The 18,784-nt window shown below is 38.9% G+C and overlaps 1 protein-coding gene across 3 annotated transcripts in view; it reads right to left on the bottom strand.

Moving 5' to 3' along the window:
- Window positions 1–16,637: 16,637 nt before the first annotated feature.
- The window catches only part of UBE3C (ubiquitin protein ligase E3C), an 84,551-nt gene continuing 82,404 nt past the window's right edge, over window positions 16,638–18,784 (bottom strand). For all 3 annotated transcript variants that reach the window (XM_075212116.1, XM_075212117.1, XM_075212118.1), the window contains exon 24: window positions 16,638–17,508. In XM_075212116.1, coding sequence (XP_075068217.1) covers window positions 17,338–17,508 — 171 coding nt within the window. In that variant the 3' untranslated portion in view covers window positions 16,638–17,337. The remainder of the gene's footprint in view (window positions 17,509–18,784) is intronic.

Genomic DNA, 18,784 nt, shown 5'->3' on the forward strand with positions numbered 1-18,784 from the left:
CACTTCTCCCTTCTCGTACTCCTCAACCAGTCTGCTGCTTTTGACACAGTCAACCATTCTCTTCTTCACACCACCCTTCACTCCCTAGGTCTTCGCGAAACAGCTCTCTGGTGGTTTGCCTCCTACCTCTTTGGCTGCTTTTTATGTGTGTCTGCTTCTGGCTCTTCCTCCTCCCCTCTTCCCCTTTCTATTGGAGTCCCACAAGGCCATGTCCTTAGCCCTCTCCTCATCTCTCTCTACACCACCTCTCTCATTCAATCATTTGGCCTCCAATACCACCTCTATACTGATGACACACAAATCTATCTTTCTTCCCCTAACCTCTCTCCCGCTGTCCTAATCCAGGTATCTAGCTGTTTCTCTGCTGTAACTACCTGGATGTCACAGCACTTCCTGAAACTCAACATCTCCAAATCTGAGCTCATCATCTTTCCTCCTGCTAATGTTGCTATCCCTCCCAATATCTCCCTCTTGGTTGACAACATCTCTCTTTCTCCTGTCACCCAAGCCTTGGAGTCACCTTTGACTCAGCCCTCAGCTTTACCCCTCATATCCAGTCCCTCATCAAATCATGCCACTTCTGCCTCCGTAACATTATGAAAATTCTGTCCCTTCCTCTCTCAGGAAGCAACCAAAATTCTGATTCATTCACTCATCATTTCTCATCTTGACTATTGCAACATCCTTCTCACTGGTCTTCCTCGCTCTCGCACTTCTGACCTTCAATCCATACAGAATGCTGCGGCTAGGGTCATCTTTTGCTTCTCCTCTGCATAAATCCCTTTATTGGCTACTATCCATTTCAGAATTCAGTTCAAGCTCCTTACCCTCACTTACAAAGCCCTTAGCAACACTTCTCCCCCCTACATCTTTGACCTTGTCTCAAGGTACATACCTACCCCGCCTCTGACCTCCGCCTCAATTCACCTCTCATTACCTCCTCCTCCAAGACTTGTGCCGTGTTGCCCTTAATCTTAGGAGCTCCCTACTCTGTCTTACTCGTATCTCCCCCAAACTTCAGTCCTTCAAACGCTCACTCAAAACTCACCTTTTCAAGCTCGCCTATCCTACCATCGCCTAACCATTATATCCATCACCTCCTCTTCCTCGTCTACCATCTAAATTTTTCTCCCAGTTGGTCCCACTGTCTCTCACCACCCCTTCCTTTAGAATGTAAGCGCTCGCGGGTAGGGTCCTCTCTACCTATTGTCTCACGTCTGTCTCCTGTCCCTCGTACATCCTGTCATGTATTTTGCTGCACTCTGTGTGAGTTCCCATAGCATTACTCACACTCATCTGTGTTACTTATGTCTATTACCTCATCTATTTGTTACCTGCTTCTGTATCCGGCACTACAGAATCTGTAATAAATAAATTTATATTAATAATAATAATAATAATAATAATGGAAGCCCACAAATTTCTCAGGCATCGATACCAATTCTGCTACAGGAGCGCCTTTAGAGCTGGACACTGTAGGTCTGTCTTACGAATTTCTATATGAGCTTCTAAATGTGCTGCCGGCTAATGTATTCTGTATTATACTTTCCTTAACAACTTTAACTGCTAATCAAAGTAGGTGGGCTGTAGAATAACTATGTTGTGGCCAAAATTGACTTGGCCAATGCATCTGTGATCACAGTTCCAGTTGGACAGTATTACAGTTTAATAGTGCCTTTGTTTTGTAAGTTCCTCAAGAGGCGACACTTCACATCAACAAGGCTCCTATAGAGTTGGTCATATTTGCGCCCAAAATGTATGTAGGAAAATGTCAAAAAAGGTGTGCTTACACCTGCTGAGGTTGGTGGCACTATACCATGAGGACACGCAGCAAGGGGTCTCCCTGCCATAATAACAAACCAATCCCAGGCTGTTCTGCATGGAACTAAATTCCCTAGGCATTCTAAATATTGCTTACAGAAAGGATCTGATTTGCCCCATGTAAGAAAACTTGATTTACCTTTTCAATTCAGGAGCTAGCTAATTGCTTAGAACAATGTTTTAGCTAGAATTTTAGAATTTTACCAACCGTATGAAGTCAAAAATCATAAGTCAAAAATGCAAATGTGGGCTTCTAGATTCAGGCATTCACGCATGAGTGTAGCATTCTAACAAGAATCTGAGCAACACATTTGGATTGGTAAAGTTTATAAGACTGGATCATTTACAGATGAACAACATGTCACAAAGCAGATGATTGGATGGGGCTACTTTCCGGTATTAGCACAACTAATCTAGGAGGCGCAGAGTCTAACATACCCGGCGGTTCTCCAATACAGTCACCACCGAAGCAGTGGTGACTGTATTGGAGAACCTCCTATACTGAGAGCGTCCCGTTGCAGAGCAGGATGCGAGCATGCGCCTGATTAGTGCCAGGTCAGAGAGAAGCAGTATCCTGTTGCTAGGCAACAGGGCGCGTCCGACAGGAAGAGTCAGGCATTTTTCCAAGGTACAGCCTGACAGAACACAATGTTGGTAAGTATTACTGAGGTTTTGTATTTTTAATAAAATGATTGGTAAAATGAAGATTGTGGTTTATTTAAATTTTGGGTTGGTGCACTACAGGACACAGTGGGCCCTGGCTGCCATGGGTATTCTGATGTTTGTTGTAAAATAGTGTCTTTATTAATAAAAAATGTTTTACCCCACACCAACCACCCAGGGGTTTGGGAAGAGCCCTACTGCTTTCAGCACAGGGTTGAATACCCCTAGCGAGGGGGCCCACTTTTTTGTTTGCGGACCCCAACTCCCTTGGGAATCCAGCCCTGTGCTGACCATCCTGGGGCTGATTGTCATTATGGCAGGGGGACCCCACACCGAGTGTTCCCTTGCTATAGTGCCACCAGCCCCAGCTGGCTAAGCCTAGCACTGGCTGTAGTAAAATCGGGGGACCCCACACTCTTTGTCCCCCCAATTTTGGTAGTATCAGCACTAGGTTGGCAGCACTTGGGTTAATCTGACTGGGAAGGGGGGGCACAATATTTTTTTAACCCTTTATATGTCGCTGGCTTGTGTAGGTCCAGCAGCTGTATTTCCGCAGGGTCCGCCAGCTGCCAGCACACGTTTTTAAATATCTTAGGAGGTGGAGGGAGAGGGGTATTTTTAACCTTTATCAATGTGTGGATTTTTTGTGTTTTGTGCTGGCGGGTCCTGAGGCTATATAGCATTGCTTATATAATATTGACATTGTGACTGTCGACATTACTACTTTTAAAAATTACAATGTCTACATTTTAACTATGTGGACAGCATGGATGTGTCGACATTTACCCTGTCAACATTTTCGTGTCAACAGAATAAGTGTCAGCATTTCCACTGCCGGGAATATGACTACCACTACCCTGGGACTCCCCCCTATAGAGTGTTTGACCTTGCAGGGGTCCACAGTACATCTGTTTTTTCCTGTAATTTGGTATAACAGGTATGTGCCTTATCTCCCTCTTTGCTAGACTGCAGCTTGAGCAGACTATTCCTTCTGCAGGCCATTAACTCTTAAAGAATAAGCATATGTATACATTTATTGTTTGAGTTCATCCAAGTTCCATAAAGTTCATAACAACATAGTCGCAAAATTGAAAAACTAATAGCCTTGTTATTACAGCAAAATAATGTTACTTAAATGTGGTCATTGGTTAATATTTCAAAAGAAAAAATAACAATCAGATTATAGTAAAAAGAAAAACCTATTCTCACAGCATTACTGGCTTTAGAATTTTAACTAGCCAGTGAGAATTCTAAAGCATTGAGAATTATTTATGCTATGAGTTCAGAGGTTTTCGACAAACTCTGATTAATATCTTACTTCTTTTTGAGATGTTAAAAAGTGACCATATAGAAGATCTATTATGTTGATGTATCAGTTTTTTTTAATTGTGTAACAGTAGTCCTTTAAATTCCTGAATCCTTTTTTGAAACTTATACTCTAGAGACCTGATTTAGAGTTCGACATTTGCACCAGGTAAAAATGAATTTTCATTACTGCACATGCACCAAAACTTACACACAAATTTTGGGTTGAACGTAGCATGCTCTTGAATCTGGAATGGCTCAGGAGCATTCATGTAAGTTCAGGGCAATAAAAGTGTGCACAAGTCAGGGTAGCCTGCCCTCTACAGATGCGTCATATATGAGTTCCATAGCAGCTGCTCCCCCTGCACCTGTAGTAGTTATGCCCTTGCTATTAACTCTTTAGGTGCTGTGGCATAATCTCCATCTGCTGTAACTATCATGTAACTCTCTGACCCAAGTCTTTCCATGGTTGAAGCTTTGTGTAATCAAGTTTAGTTTTTAATAGCCATTTGATGTTATTGTGCCTAACAGGCTTCGACGCCACTCAACCCCACTGTGTATCTCACGGCACAAAATGTATTTCTTTAGCCATCACAGCCAGGGGCATAATTATAGACATATGAGGGCAAGCTGTCCCAGAGCTTTTTAGAAGAAGTGGTAGGAGAGAGTGAGGTTGGAAAAATTAAGAGCAGTGTTTAACTGGAGTGCAGCTTCAGCAATGTGACCTCCACAGTACTCAGGTTAAAACACATTTCTTGGAGTACTTGATTGCACCAGTGCTAATCATGGGTGTTTGATGTTGCAATTACTCTGTGCATTCAATCAAAGCAAAAGGGAAGAAAGGCTCAGTCAGCGTAAAAGACTGAGTCACTATGTGACGTCGTCTGCACAATTTCTGTAGCCAAAGCTATAGTGATGAAGTGAATCTCAGCCTGAATAAGTACATGCTGTATCTATCCAAACTTGAAATAGCATTGTTACATAAATGTCTGTAATACAACTCTAATTAAAATCATATTTGACATTATTAATAAATTAAACAGCACATATAATTGATGTAATAAGTGATTGCTATCAAAGTTAGGCTCTACAATTGCCAAGCTTTCCAGAAGAAATGTAAATGCAGATGCGTGCCATATTTTGCGTAAAATCGCACTGTGCATATTCAGAACCAGACCATATGCCAGTGAACACGGCAATGAGCACAAAGGACCCTTGCTACACCTTATGATTTCATGTCCGGAACGGGGAGGGGACTGGGCGTAAGCATGCAGTCAATGTACAGTAACAACGTGACAAGACTTGTGTGCTCGACACGGAGCAGCATCTGATTCAAGCTTTGGACATCTGTAAGGTATGTATTGTTCAATCCCTTGCACCAGCTACAGGTCCGGTTAAAGTGACAATTTCCAGTGATGACTGTTGCGTTTATAAGCTAGAACATCTGTTTGCAATGAGCAGCAACTGTAAAAATGCATTTTAAGTACAGTAGACATTAATAACATCCGAATTAGTGTATTTTATAGAGAAAAAATACTTATTTTTAATGTTTTGTCATTAATGAATAAACTATTAACAGATGACAATCATTGAATAGTATTTTTTGTTTTTTCTGTGAGTTCTTTAATTGCTTTATACTCCACATATATATTGTACATATCCTGTAGTGTATTGTCCCGTATTCATCAGCAGACCTATCTTTACATCCGCTCCCTGTTGAATACAGATGTGCATTTTTATTTTATTTTTAAAAAAAACCAAATTGGACCTGATTCATTAACAAAAGGAAAGCAAATAAATGAGTAACTTTGTACCTTGGCAGAACCATGTTACAATCGGTGCAAATTAGTTTATTATTTTGCATATAAGGAAAATACTGACTGTTTTTCCATGTAGGACTCAAATACTTGATGGCTTTATTTTTACACTAACATTAAAAGTTGATCTAGTACATGCCCTACCCCAACTATATATCTGTCCTCACATTTTAAATTTATCACCCTTCCAATACAACATGGTTTTGCCAAAGTTCAAAGTTACTATTTTGTTTTGCTAGACTTTCCTTAATGAATCAGTCCCAATGTGTCTAGTATGCTCTCTTTCAATGCTTTACAGCAGGTTACTATGTTAGGAAGGAGTAGTGTTGTTATTTTATATCATTTTGAGCTAGCAGAGTGTGAGTGACAGGCTTACTTTCATGGTCTGCAGAATATGCACATTATTGTACCTATATGCCTCACATCTGAAAATGTTGGTGTTTAGTAGACCGTTACCCATGTAAACTATTTCATTGCCATTTTCAGATCTTTGTTATTGTTCACCCCAATATTTCACCCTATTAAATTCCTCACTTCTGTCTTAGCATGAGTCCAACTAACTCTTACTAAATCACTACCCTAGAAATGATCGCCTGTTTCCTGGATACATTCTCATCACCCACTGGCCATCTCTGGTAGGTGAACAGAATTCAGATGGTGTCCTCTACTATCAGCTTTATATGTATAAAGCCAGGATTTGTACTACTTCTTCTGTAAAACCTGCCATTCATAATGTTACAAAATGCTTCTTAAAAGGATTTCAACTATAATGCTGAATAATTAAGGCAGTATTTTCTGTCAGTCCAGTACACTGTCACAACACTCACATTGCCAAATTGTACTTAGAAAATGTTTTAGCATACATTTGGTTTGACCGTTCACACCTCTTTAATGAATAGAAGCCATTGGTGATATTTTATTGCAGTTTACTTCGGCTCTTGGAAAAATTACTCTTTGATTATGACTTAAGGTGGAAACATGTTGATAAGTTATACCATTTTGTGTACAGTGCACCTCTGCAGTCTGTATATTACTTCAAGTTTTCCCTTCTACCCGTGTTTATGACAGCGCTTAACACTTTGAACTATGGGATATTTTATCTGCAGTAATGGATGATAATGTACTTCCAACAACGACGCCATCCTCCCTGAATACATTACACTTCTTGCTTGCAATGAATTCAGATACTTTAGGAGACTAGGAATATGTTATGGATTTATTGTGGTATGAACTGAATTAGTAAGTGTGCGGGTAGAGATGAGGCTGGATAATTATTTGTGTAGACTGTTGACAGAGGCTGATTTATGCAAATTGAATGCTGGAGTCACGTGACTAATGAAATGGCCATAAAACAGAAGAAAGAATAAATTAAAATAAAACTTTTGGCTTCAAAACTTACAGAATTTTGAAAGATTTTCTGTAAAAGTAATTGTTAATCAGTTAAAGGAGCGCTGAATCTGGAAAGTAAAATGGCTTTAAATAAAATAGCTCCATTTACTGACCATTTACAAGGTCACAGGAGTGATACGTCCATATGTAATAAAGATTCTCTGAGGCGATCGCTGAGTTTTATTCACAAAATAGATTACAAGGCAAAGTATCGCATGCATACGCCTGCACGGTGGCACCAACAACAAGCTTCTATCAGAAAGCTCTGGTTTCCAAAGCCAGAGGTGAACAATTTATACACTGTACAGTAATAAAAAGCAATGGCATCACAAAGTTACAGTAATTAGGTCCACATTCATAGGTCGAAGGGTCATGACCTCCCAAGAACTGGACACCTCATTGGTTGATTCCTCTGATCATTGTTCCTTGAGGTGGGGGTCATCTTTCCATATGTGGTCAGGTGTCCTTCCTCAGGCTCCCGCCTCTATACCTGTATAAACTGGTTCTTTTAAGACTTCTCTGGAATTGCTATTTGGTGTATGAAAAGTAATATTAGTTATAATTAGCATTCACTATATACGAACGCTTCAAAATAGTACCAGAAACATTTTCATGCGAATCAGAATGAGACCAAACTCAATGTAATTAATATGTTGGAAACATTAATTAACTTCTTCACCACATAATATTTTATATTAACTAAAATAAATAGATTAAACTTATTTACATGTTGCTAAGATTATGATTAGGTTGCGTATTAATCGTATCGCAAACAATTGTATTGTACAGAAATTATTGATTACCACCTTCGTCCAATTATTACATTTCAAAAGGAGCCTATCAGAATAAGATATTTGGGATAAAACTTTGATCACAGGGAAGCATTGTCCCTAAACACACACCAGGCTTCCTAGAAATAAGCCAATTGGTGGACATTAAGGAGAGCAAAGAAAATAAAGGGAGTAATGTTACAATGCAATGAATGCAAATTAGTTTAATATTTTGCTCGTAAGTTAAATACTGGCTGTTTTTTCGTGTAGCACACAAGTACTTGATAACTTTATTTTTACACTTAATTTAAAATTGATCAAGGCCATGCCCTATCCCAACTAAAAATCTATACCCACATTTTAAATTTACCTCCCCCTCCAATGCAACATGGTTTTGCCAAGGTGCAAAGTTATTCCTTTTCGATACTTTGCTCTCCTTAATGACTCAGGCCTATGTGGTGTATCTTTCCTAGACTAAAATGTCAAAAATTAGAACTAATGTCATCATATGAAAACATTTCACAAAACAACATTTGAAAATTTTTAAAAACATATTTTTATATCAGATCAATGTGTATTTCCGTTTAGTCGCCCTTCAATTATTTGTGTACAGGATCAAGCTATGGTTATCAGGTGGGTGAGATTTGCCTTTCTGCCCACTCCTAGGCAGCGATGGTAGTCGTTATACCGCTGCTTGGAATGCCGACACCCGGTAAAGCGACCAAATCATTCTGATTGCAGTAATTCTGATAGATTAAAAAAAGAGCACCGGTATAACGTACCCAACCTCTAGGTAGGGCAAGTGCAATACCCTTTGGTGTTAGTGAGGGTGCAGGATGATGGAGGATCTTGTGCAGGACAGAGTGTTCCAAAGTGCCAAGAGCTTCTGATAATTTATTGTAACAAGGTACTTGGAAGTGGGCCAGTAAGTATAGTAGGTACCATTAGGCCCACTAATCCGTGCAGTCACACCCTTTCTTGCACGTATAAATGAGCAAGAACTTGTAGGGATAGAATAGGGAGGCTGAATTGAAATAAAAAGGGACAGCTGGTCCCATATAAATCCCTGATGCACAATGTAATGCAGAGAAAAATAGGACTAGGAGCCAAAATTATTATATTATGACTGGGCAATATTATTTTATAACGGGCAATATTGATTTATTATTTTATAAAGGGACAATACAAATATGTTATTTGATTACAGGGTAATGCTATTTGATTTATAAGGGGGGGGGATAGGATTTTTTTTATGAATAAAATAATAATATATTAGTATAGATAATAATGATAATAATGACATAATATTGCTCAGTTGTAAAATAATAATTCCACCATTATATAATAATTTATTTTTATTGGCTATATTAAATTTAAATTGGCTGCTTAATAAATAACTATTTTCCCATAATTAATAAGTCAATGTATAAATACCTTATTATTTTTCTTTTCTGAAAGACTAGATAGCACAAACTACATGCTGTTTTGCCTGTCAAAACCATGTCTAAAATAAAATCACGAATTTGTGGTGGTTTGGCCAAAATCCCATGGTTTGCTCTAAGTGGTATGCGGTTTGGGACATTGCAAACTACCACACATCACAAGTAGTTTCAACTTTCCACTTTCAAACCAGATTTTTATACATTCAATCCGAGTGCATGATTCAGAAGTTCTAAATTGTCAGTTACGTGCACACCTTCTGAATGCTGATTGGACAATCAGAATGAGTGTCTTCATTAACCAATGGACTACACCAGCTACAAGACTATTGTCCAGAAGTAGGAGCCCTCACTAATTGCCCATTTTGCCCCAGTTCAAAGCCACACTTCTGACATTGGTAAGTGGCTTGACACAAGCCAGTTCATTATAAGAGTGCAGTGGAGCAGCATACAAGTCTCTTTTTCTCTGTGCCTGAATCTCACTATGGCGATAGTATGACTGCCTACACATTGTCCATGTTGGAAAGCAGTATTCTACTTTTAAAGTGGTACACATGTATTGTTTTATTTAATGGAATTATTTTCACTATGGGGCACCCCCTTTCTTTCTATAAATGTGGGGAAAAGGGAGGAGCTTTGAAAACACATATAGTGGGGATAAAGTGCTGCTGTGTACAGTGCGTATGTATATTTTATATATATATATATATATATATATATATATATATTAGCAAGATCACCATTCTTGTCACACGGGCACACTGCAGACATCAGCAACACGGACAAGTTTATGGTTACGTCACAATATCAGCAAACAACTTTATCGGGACAACACCAGGCAATCTACATCTGGCTATACATCAGTTTCCCTCTCTACCAGCCGGCCACTATTTGGCATCGGTAGCAATGAATATATGCACAATACACAATCTTTTATAGTTGCGACTCCTCCCACAGCCTTGGGTGACTGACAGGCGACACTCCGACTTTGCCTTTAAAGGAATTTTCCTCAGGTGCTCTATAATTCCTATTCCGTACAGACACCCCTATCAGCTCTGCTGTTAGCTGTGGAAATAAAACACTTCAAAGCCTCCTGACGATGGTAAACTCATAATCCAATTTGAGGGGGGATGCCAATCCTTCCCTTATTCATCTATCCATTTTATCTTTGTATTTGGTTATCCCCCGAGGAGTGGTTGCGCTGGACGCTCCCCCTCTGGGGAATTCACTGAAACTCTTCTCCCCCTCCTCGTTATTTCTTTTCTCCTCCCTCCTCTTTTCACTCCCCCTTTCTTTCCCTAAGTAAAAAATCAAACAGATATGTTGAATTTTATAATAAATATATAAAAAATAAAAAAAGGATTGCAGAGCATTGGTTGAGGGGAAGAGTGGGATTTACTTCTCGCTAGGGCTTAAGCTCAATGTATATTGGTTCATCGCACTGTACTGTACTGCTTTTTGCTCTCCCCTCTTCATCTTTTGTTCATGGTTGTTATTTCTGCAATGCTGTCAAAAATAAAGAGTTTAAAAAAAAACAAAACACTTCAAAGCATGTAAGTAAGAATCACACCTTTACATTTACTTTGTCACGTCTCACACCTGCAAGTAACAGAGCCCAAATGTAATGCTACACCTATGTTACCTGGTCTGCACCTGACCCTATGCAGGTGAGGTGTGGCAATTAGGCCTCTTTAAAATATAAATATAAATACATTATATATATATATATATATATATATATATATATATATATATATATATATATATATATATATATATATATAATGTATTAGTGGCAGAGATGTGCGCTGACCCCCGTATTTTGGCATTGAATGAGATTTTGGTTCTGAAACGTGTTTGCATTTTGGTTTTGTAACTTGTTTTCCCAAAAATTTGTGAAATGTTTCACTTTTGGATCTGAATTTAATTAAAAATTGTTAAAAATAAGTAAAATAATGTTAGTTCGAGCTGTTTTGCTCATATATTACTATTTATAGCATTGACATTCTTCTCCAGTCATTTTCAGTCTATTTTCTAATGATCCCTTCACAACTGTCACCAATTCTGGCCAAAGTCTGCAGTGAACTGTCTTAATGAAGGATTTTGTAATTTTGCCATCGTTGCACTTCCTCTCTCGCATTCAATTCCAAAAAAACCCACATAGTGTTGATATCTCCCTTTCATTGCACCCAAACTGCCTTCACATGTTCAGACTTACTATTACTGTAATTGAATAAATAACCACAAGGACACTAATGTAAATTTGGCAAAAGTTCAGTTTTTATTTAAACAAAAATGGTGGTGGAGAGAGCAACGCGAGTCAGCTAACAACTAATAGCAAAATAAATCAGTGGAAGGTCAAATTGCCATTACGCCATTAGTCCCTGGATTCAATCCTTTATGATTGGCCGGTGCTAAATCTGGCGTTAGAATGACTACACCCACACACAAAGCAGGTCAAGAGATCCTCTACACAAAAGGACCAAGTCAGGTTACTTCGAAAAGGGCAGTGACCTGCAGGCAATCAGCGGTAGCACCATATGATTAGTCGCTGACTGCAATGCTCACCAGCCTACTGTGCCTTCTCTGGGATAGGGAAAATGCAAAATTGGTTGATACAGACAGTAATGCAATAAAACAGGTACATTGGCAGGGCGAGAGGAAGGTATTTGATGCAGCAAACAAAGAGACCCAGCATGCACTGGGGGCAAAATATATAGAGACGCCCAAGACCCTCATTGTGGATCATATTGGCTGGGAATTCAGGAGACTTAATGCCAAATGGGTAAGTGAATGACACTTGTACAAACACATGAGTTTAAGTGCGTTTGGCTTATGGCCTCTCTGTCATAATCAGTCTATACGGTTCTCTAACTCCATCTCTACATGTATTCTTTGACAGGACCAAATTCTGTCCTCTTAATTTCTTAGGATGTGGACTTTCATTTCATTGTCTAGACAAATGTTTTGGCTAAACAAATCTGCATCAATGTGAGTATTATACATACTTACTTGTGTGGGAAGGGCAACTATTGGCCTATCTGAACTGTCTGTTTTACATATTCCTTAGACTTCACTAATAGAAAATATAAATATATTATTTATATACATTCTATATTTATATACATGGGTCCAGGAACCAACTTCGCTGCAAGTATCGGGCAGTCCGCTTTATCCCTGGGGTTGGACGAAACTCCCCCCGAGGGATTGATTCTTCAGCCCCTCCATAAATATATTTGAGTCCCCTTGTTTAATTCAGAAGGGCAGCATTACAGTACATATTCCTGTATTTAGCCAAATCTAACTTACTCGTAGCAGAATTATTAAACAACCACTTAAGTAAAATAAGGTCTTTGAAAGCTCCGATCTTGGCTCAAGATGAGTGCTTTGCTCATGGAGAAGCGGGCAGAGCATTCTATCTTTCTATGTATAGCATTAACATTCTTTTCCAGTCACTTCCAGTCTATTTTCTAATGATCCCTTCACAACTGTCCCAATTTTCACCAATTTTGGCCAAAGTCTGCAGCGGGCATTCTTAATGAAGACTCGAGATTGAAATTTTAATTGTAAACTGGACATAGTAACTGGCTGTAGATATACATGACATAATTTATATCAGAGTTCCCTTGCTTGATTCACAAGGTCAGCATTACCGCACAGATCTACCTTACTAGTAGCATATAAAGTAAAACAAGGTATTTCAAAGTTCCACTCTTGGCTACCGATGAATGCTCTGCCTATCTAGAAGTGCATAGTACTAGTCTTTGAGGTTTTTAGAATGGGTGCAGGCCACCTTTGTCTATTTACTTTTATAAAGGTCTAACTTTATTCATTCATACCACTGTCAATCCAATAAACTCTGCCTGTTACTGTAACTTCACGGTCTATGATGGATGCCCTGTAACATCCAAAATGTATTGTGTGCCTAGTCTTTGAAGTTTTGCAGTATGACTGCAGGCCACCTTTGTCTAACATAATTTATTTATATAGCGACAGCAAATTACATAGTGTTTTACAATTGGGCATCTACTTGTCTAAATAACTACTGATGCCTCTGTCCATCCAATGACATCTGATTGTTACTGCCTCTTCACTCTCCATGATGCATGCTGTCTAACATTCCAAATTTAGCGTGTGCATAGCATTTAAACATTATTATCTCTTGCACTAAATTTTTTGTTTTTAATTTATCTAAAGGGCTTGCTTCAGTTGGTGACATGGCAGATGAAAAACCCTCATATGTAAACACTATCTTTTAACAAATTGACAAAACTTGCAAAATAAAAAAAAGTTTAGAATATAGAGTTTTTTGGAGAGGTTCTACTGCAGAGACGCTCACAAGCAAAAACACCCAGTTGTTTTCAAACTTAATTCAGATGTCACTGCCCCACACAAGATTACTTTCACTAGAAAAACCTAAAGTTTTTAAAAGACATAAATCTATTTGTTTTTTGGATGCTGCTGCCAATAGTCATACAGCAAAAGCACACTGTTTTTCTCCACTAAATAAACTACTTAGTTTAGAATGATATCCAACGCCGTCTATATACGAATACTATTATATATGAATTAACAACAATCAGTAGCCACTAGTCCGTCTAAACTCTGAAAGATTGAACTTAAAAGCAAACAATTCTAGTTGACTTATCTCTACAGAACGGCTTTACAATAATCACAACCATTCTTTTGCTTTCTCTGTCCCTCTTTCACCCTGTACACTATTTTCAGAGCACAGCACTGTAGACAACCTCCTCTCTACATACAGTTTGTTCTGAAATTGCACATGAGAAAACAAGGTCATGACTCCGTTTCACTCAGGACTCCAAATCTCGGACCTGTCAGGTGTCTCCGAGTTCAAACCACACATCTCTAATTTATATTTAAAGAGCAAAAAGAAGCAATATATAACGGGGAGAAAGAGGTAGCTGGATTCAAATAACTCTAGTTACACATTTAAAAAAAATTAAATAACTATATATAAAACAGTTCTCCACCCGGTACTGGATTGAGAATGCTTAATAAAATATGTTAAAAATAAAGTGAACACTTTCCCTCTTACCACTGGGGGCATACGTAGGCATTCTTTGCCTCACAATTCCTGGGGCCAGGAAGATCCCAAACAAACAAAAAAGAAAAAACAAGACCGTGTTGCTGTCATTACTATCCTGTCTTCCACCCAGTCTGTACATATTATCTGGGATACACCCATTGGGCAGTTTATTTGACTTTAGTTAATTTGGGAACTTTTCGTTATGGCTATATTAATTTAGGTCCCACACTGAAATTATGACACTGGTCCAAGTCTCGTCTCTGGCTCCATTGTTGTCCCCAGTCCCTAATGTCCAACTTTAATTCACAATCCATAACCCTTATATCTAACGTCAGTTCCTAATATGTATTCCAATAATGGTGACCCCAGAAGAAACAACTAGTTATCAAATGACTAAGTGTAAATGTTAGTACCTAAATCAGCTTGAGGCTAAATAAACTGGAGCCCAGATAACCTGGTACAAAAATGTCCTATCGTCCTAATCAAATGGAACCCAGATGACCTGGATCTCAAATGTTTGAGCTCATTATTTATACACCCTCCTATAAATATCTTGCCTACCCCCAGCATTACAACATACCTTACAAGTTTCTGAGAAAGTAAATCATACCTACTACAGAGGAGTATCTCAGCAGCTGTCTAGTGAAGGAGTTAATGTGCAGAATGACTTTAATAAAATCGGTGAGCGCTAACATCACATGTCACTGATGACAAAGCTCCTAGTTCATTTCACCAATTCTTTTATTCTACGCCATTCAGGGTGTCCATATTACTCTTACTGACGTTCGTGGATATGCAATAAATACTAGGAAATAGCTGCTTCAGAATAGATTAATTTGATAAGCTGTTGCAGGTGTCAGCTATACAGTATACACCAATCAGCCACAACAACATTAAAACCAATGACAAGTGAAGTGAATAATATTGATTTATCTCGTTACAATGGTACCTGTCATGGGATGTGATATATTGGTCAGCAAGTGAACAGTCAGTTTTTGAAGTTGACGTGTCGGAAGCAAGAAAAATGGGCAAGCGTAAGGATCTGAGTCAGTTTGACAAGGACCAAATTGTGATGCTTAGATGACTGGGGCCAGAGCATCTCAAAAATGCTAGGTCTTGTGGGGTGTTCCCATTATGCAGTGGTCAGTACCTACCAAAAGGGGTCCAAGGAAGGACAACCGGTGAACCGGCGACAGCCATTGGCGCCCAAAGCTCATTGATACATGTGGGGAGCAAAGGCTAGCCCGTCTGGTCCAATCTCACAGAACAGCTACTGTAGCGCAAATTGCTGGAAAAGTTAATGATGGCTATGATAATAACATGTCAAAACACACAGTGCATCAGAGTGCCCATGTTGACCCCTATTAACCACCTACAATGGGCACGTGAGCACCAGAACTAGATTACGGAGCAACAGGAGAAGGTGGCCTGATCTGATGAATCACGTTTTCTTTTACATCATGTGGATGGCCGAGTGCATGTGCATTGTTTATCTGTGGAAGAGATGGCACCAGGATATACTATGGGAAGAAGGCAGAGGCAGTGTCATGCTCTGGGCAATGTTCTACTGGGAAACCTTGGATCCTGGCATTCATGTGGATGTTACTTTGACACCTACCACCTACCTAAACATCGTTGCAGACCAAGTATACCCCTTCATGACAATGGTATTCCCTGATAGCAGTGGCCTCTTTCAGCAGGAGAATAATACACCCTGCCACACTGCAAAAATTGTTCAGGAATAGCTTGAGGAAATGACAAAGTGTTCAAGGTGTTGTCTTCGCGTTCAAATTCCCTAGATCTCAATCCAATCGAGTATCTGTGGGATGTGCTGGAAAAACAAGTCTGAGCCATGGAGGCCCCACCTCGCAACTTACAGGACCTGCTGCCAACGACTTAGTGCCAGATACCACAGGACACCTTCAGAGGACTTATGGAGTCCATACCTTGACGGATCAGAACTGTTTTGGTGGCAAAAGGGCAACCTACACAGTATTAGACAGATGGTTTTAATGTTGTGGCTGATTGGTGTATATCTTTAGTGTAATGTGTAGCATGAAATTATGAGACTCCCCAATATCACATGTTTTAACAGTTTACATTTCATACCTGTAACTACAAATAGACTAAGTTTAAAAAAAGCAATCAGCTTTTGATCTTCTGTTATGCCACGAGAAAAACCGGAAACAGCTGCAGACAGGGCTGATTCTCACAGTAGATCTTCTTTTCATTTCTACAAGTTACAGGACAGTTGAATTAGTCTGGGTAATATCATCTGTTTCCCAAAGCTGAATATCAGTTATTGTCCAAGTAGGAAGGTAAAAAGCTGTGTGATTGGTGCTGATGAGTATCTCCCAAACTAGAACTTAAGAACACTGGGAACTTGGATTGAAATAATATTTAATAGATGTTATTGATTAATCTCCTCCATACTGATACAAAAAAACTGTACAGTGATGAGAACTGAAGCAAAGCAATTATCTTATATTCACAACTGTATCATATTCATCATGATGTACATTGTACAGAAGCACTTAAAACTCATAGTCCAACCTTTCCAAAGGAGAAATAAAATACTATAAATGACACTTTATGTCTACCAACCATTAGGGCAGGTAGTGAAGCAAAAACACAGTGTAAACAGTTAAAATGCTTGTACTATTTTCTGATGCAGGAGAAAGAGGATTGGCTTTAATGCGCCTCTCGCATCCCTTTGTTCTGGTTTAGGCAGATGTGTGTGTCTTCTAAATGATCCAGACCCTGTTTTAAGCCATTAAGCGACCAATCTGCTAGATGTGTAAACGTATTGCCAGCTTCTGGAGATTTTCCATCCAAACAGCACTAAGCCAAATCATCATCTTTGGTAATTTCTGCAGACTGGTCACCTTATTTGAGTAGTGCTCTTTCTGGAACATTGTTCCCAAATCAAACAGAAATTCATATGCAATCTATTGCAGATTTTGATATCGACTTGATGTAATAATGCCAGGATCCCTCAAACATCTCCATGTGGTGGGGAATTCTATTTAGGCACCAGTTTTGAGTCCCTCATTGGAGTATTTCATCTTGAATAAAATCCCAACTCAGCTCAATTCAAAGCCAGCGGCACATTCTATAGCATAAAGCAGTTTGCTCCTCATTAGGTTTTCATCATAAAACTCTGGAAGTTTTAGGAGATTCATGCAGGTACTTGCAGTGGGAAGCCGTTCTAGATCAGACCCTCCGTTATGGATACAAAATGCAGGATACAATTCCTAGAAGGAGAATAGATAAAAAAAAACAAAACTGTAAAATATATCACTTAATTGCCAACATTACTTTTCTAGATACATACTTAATTATTTTAATACAGTGCATATTACTCTGACTTCCATGTGTTACCTAACCCATTCACTAAAATAAATAAAAATAAATTAGCAAGTAGCAAAAATTTTTTTGGGCATAGCAAATTTTCTGTAGTGTGACTGGGCCCAACAATGGTTGCTACCATCCTCCGGCAGATATAAAAACTAGATGGGGGGGAGGGGGGGTTACCTGCCCTAGGTAATACCATTCACAAGTTCCTACAACTAATCAAACAGCAGAAGGACTCAAAGGGCCTGAGTCATTAAGGAGAGCATAGCTTAAAAAAGGAGTAACTTTGCACCTGGGCAAAACCATGTAGCATTTAAGGGGGAGGTAAATTTAAAATGTGGGAACAGATTTATAGTTGGGATAGGGCATGTCCTAGATCAACTTTAAATTTCAGTGTACAAATGAAGCTATTAAGTATTTGTGTGCTAGATGAAAAAAACAGCCATTATTTAACTTATGTGCAAAATAATAAACTAATTTGCACTCCTTGCATTGTAACATGGTTTGTCCCGTAGAACATTTACTTCTTTTTTTGCCTTACTTTCCTTAATGACTCAGGCCCAAAATCCAGTCCGATTGAATAAATCAGGTTAGAGCACTTTTTCTTGTGGTCTATTGACTCAGACTGGACAGATTGAATCCCCCTATGCAGAGAGATGGCTTCAGATCAGTGGCGCAGTCCAGCTTCCAGGTTCAATGGTTCCATGGGATAGACCAGCAGAGTTGAAAAGAAGGAATGGCGGCAGATTGTGAGCAGCTAGTAAATCACATTATCTACTGAAGTGGATTGGACATACTAAGCCCTACTGCTGCAGCATCTGCCTTAGGATAAGCAATGAACAAAGATGTAAATATTGGAGCACAATTTTCAAAAGACTACTTTTACTGTTACATAAATGCAGCTATTTGTAAGTAGTACATTGTTTCTATATTTTGTAATGATTTCTATTACTGGCATGCAAACCTCCCCAATATTAAACATTACTTAGTATAATCAGTGCCCTCTCTAACTTTCACATAGGGGAAAGGTCTCCACACGGTCATTAACATAGAAGACCGTCTATTTTGAAGGTAAGAATTTAAATGCATCTGACTGCCAAGCTGCTGCATTTCAAAGCTATCTCTACATAGGTTATTGGCTTTTTTCACTTTAAAGGTTTAGTAATGCAACAGAAT

This window comes from Mixophyes fleayi, chromosome 5 (assembly GCF_038048845.1).
Source record: "Mixophyes fleayi isolate aMixFle1 chromosome 5, aMixFle1.hap1, whole genome shotgun sequence".
In the NCBI taxonomy this organism is placed as follows: Eukaryota; Metazoa; Chordata; class Amphibia; order Anura; family Limnodynastidae; genus Mixophyes; species Mixophyes fleayi.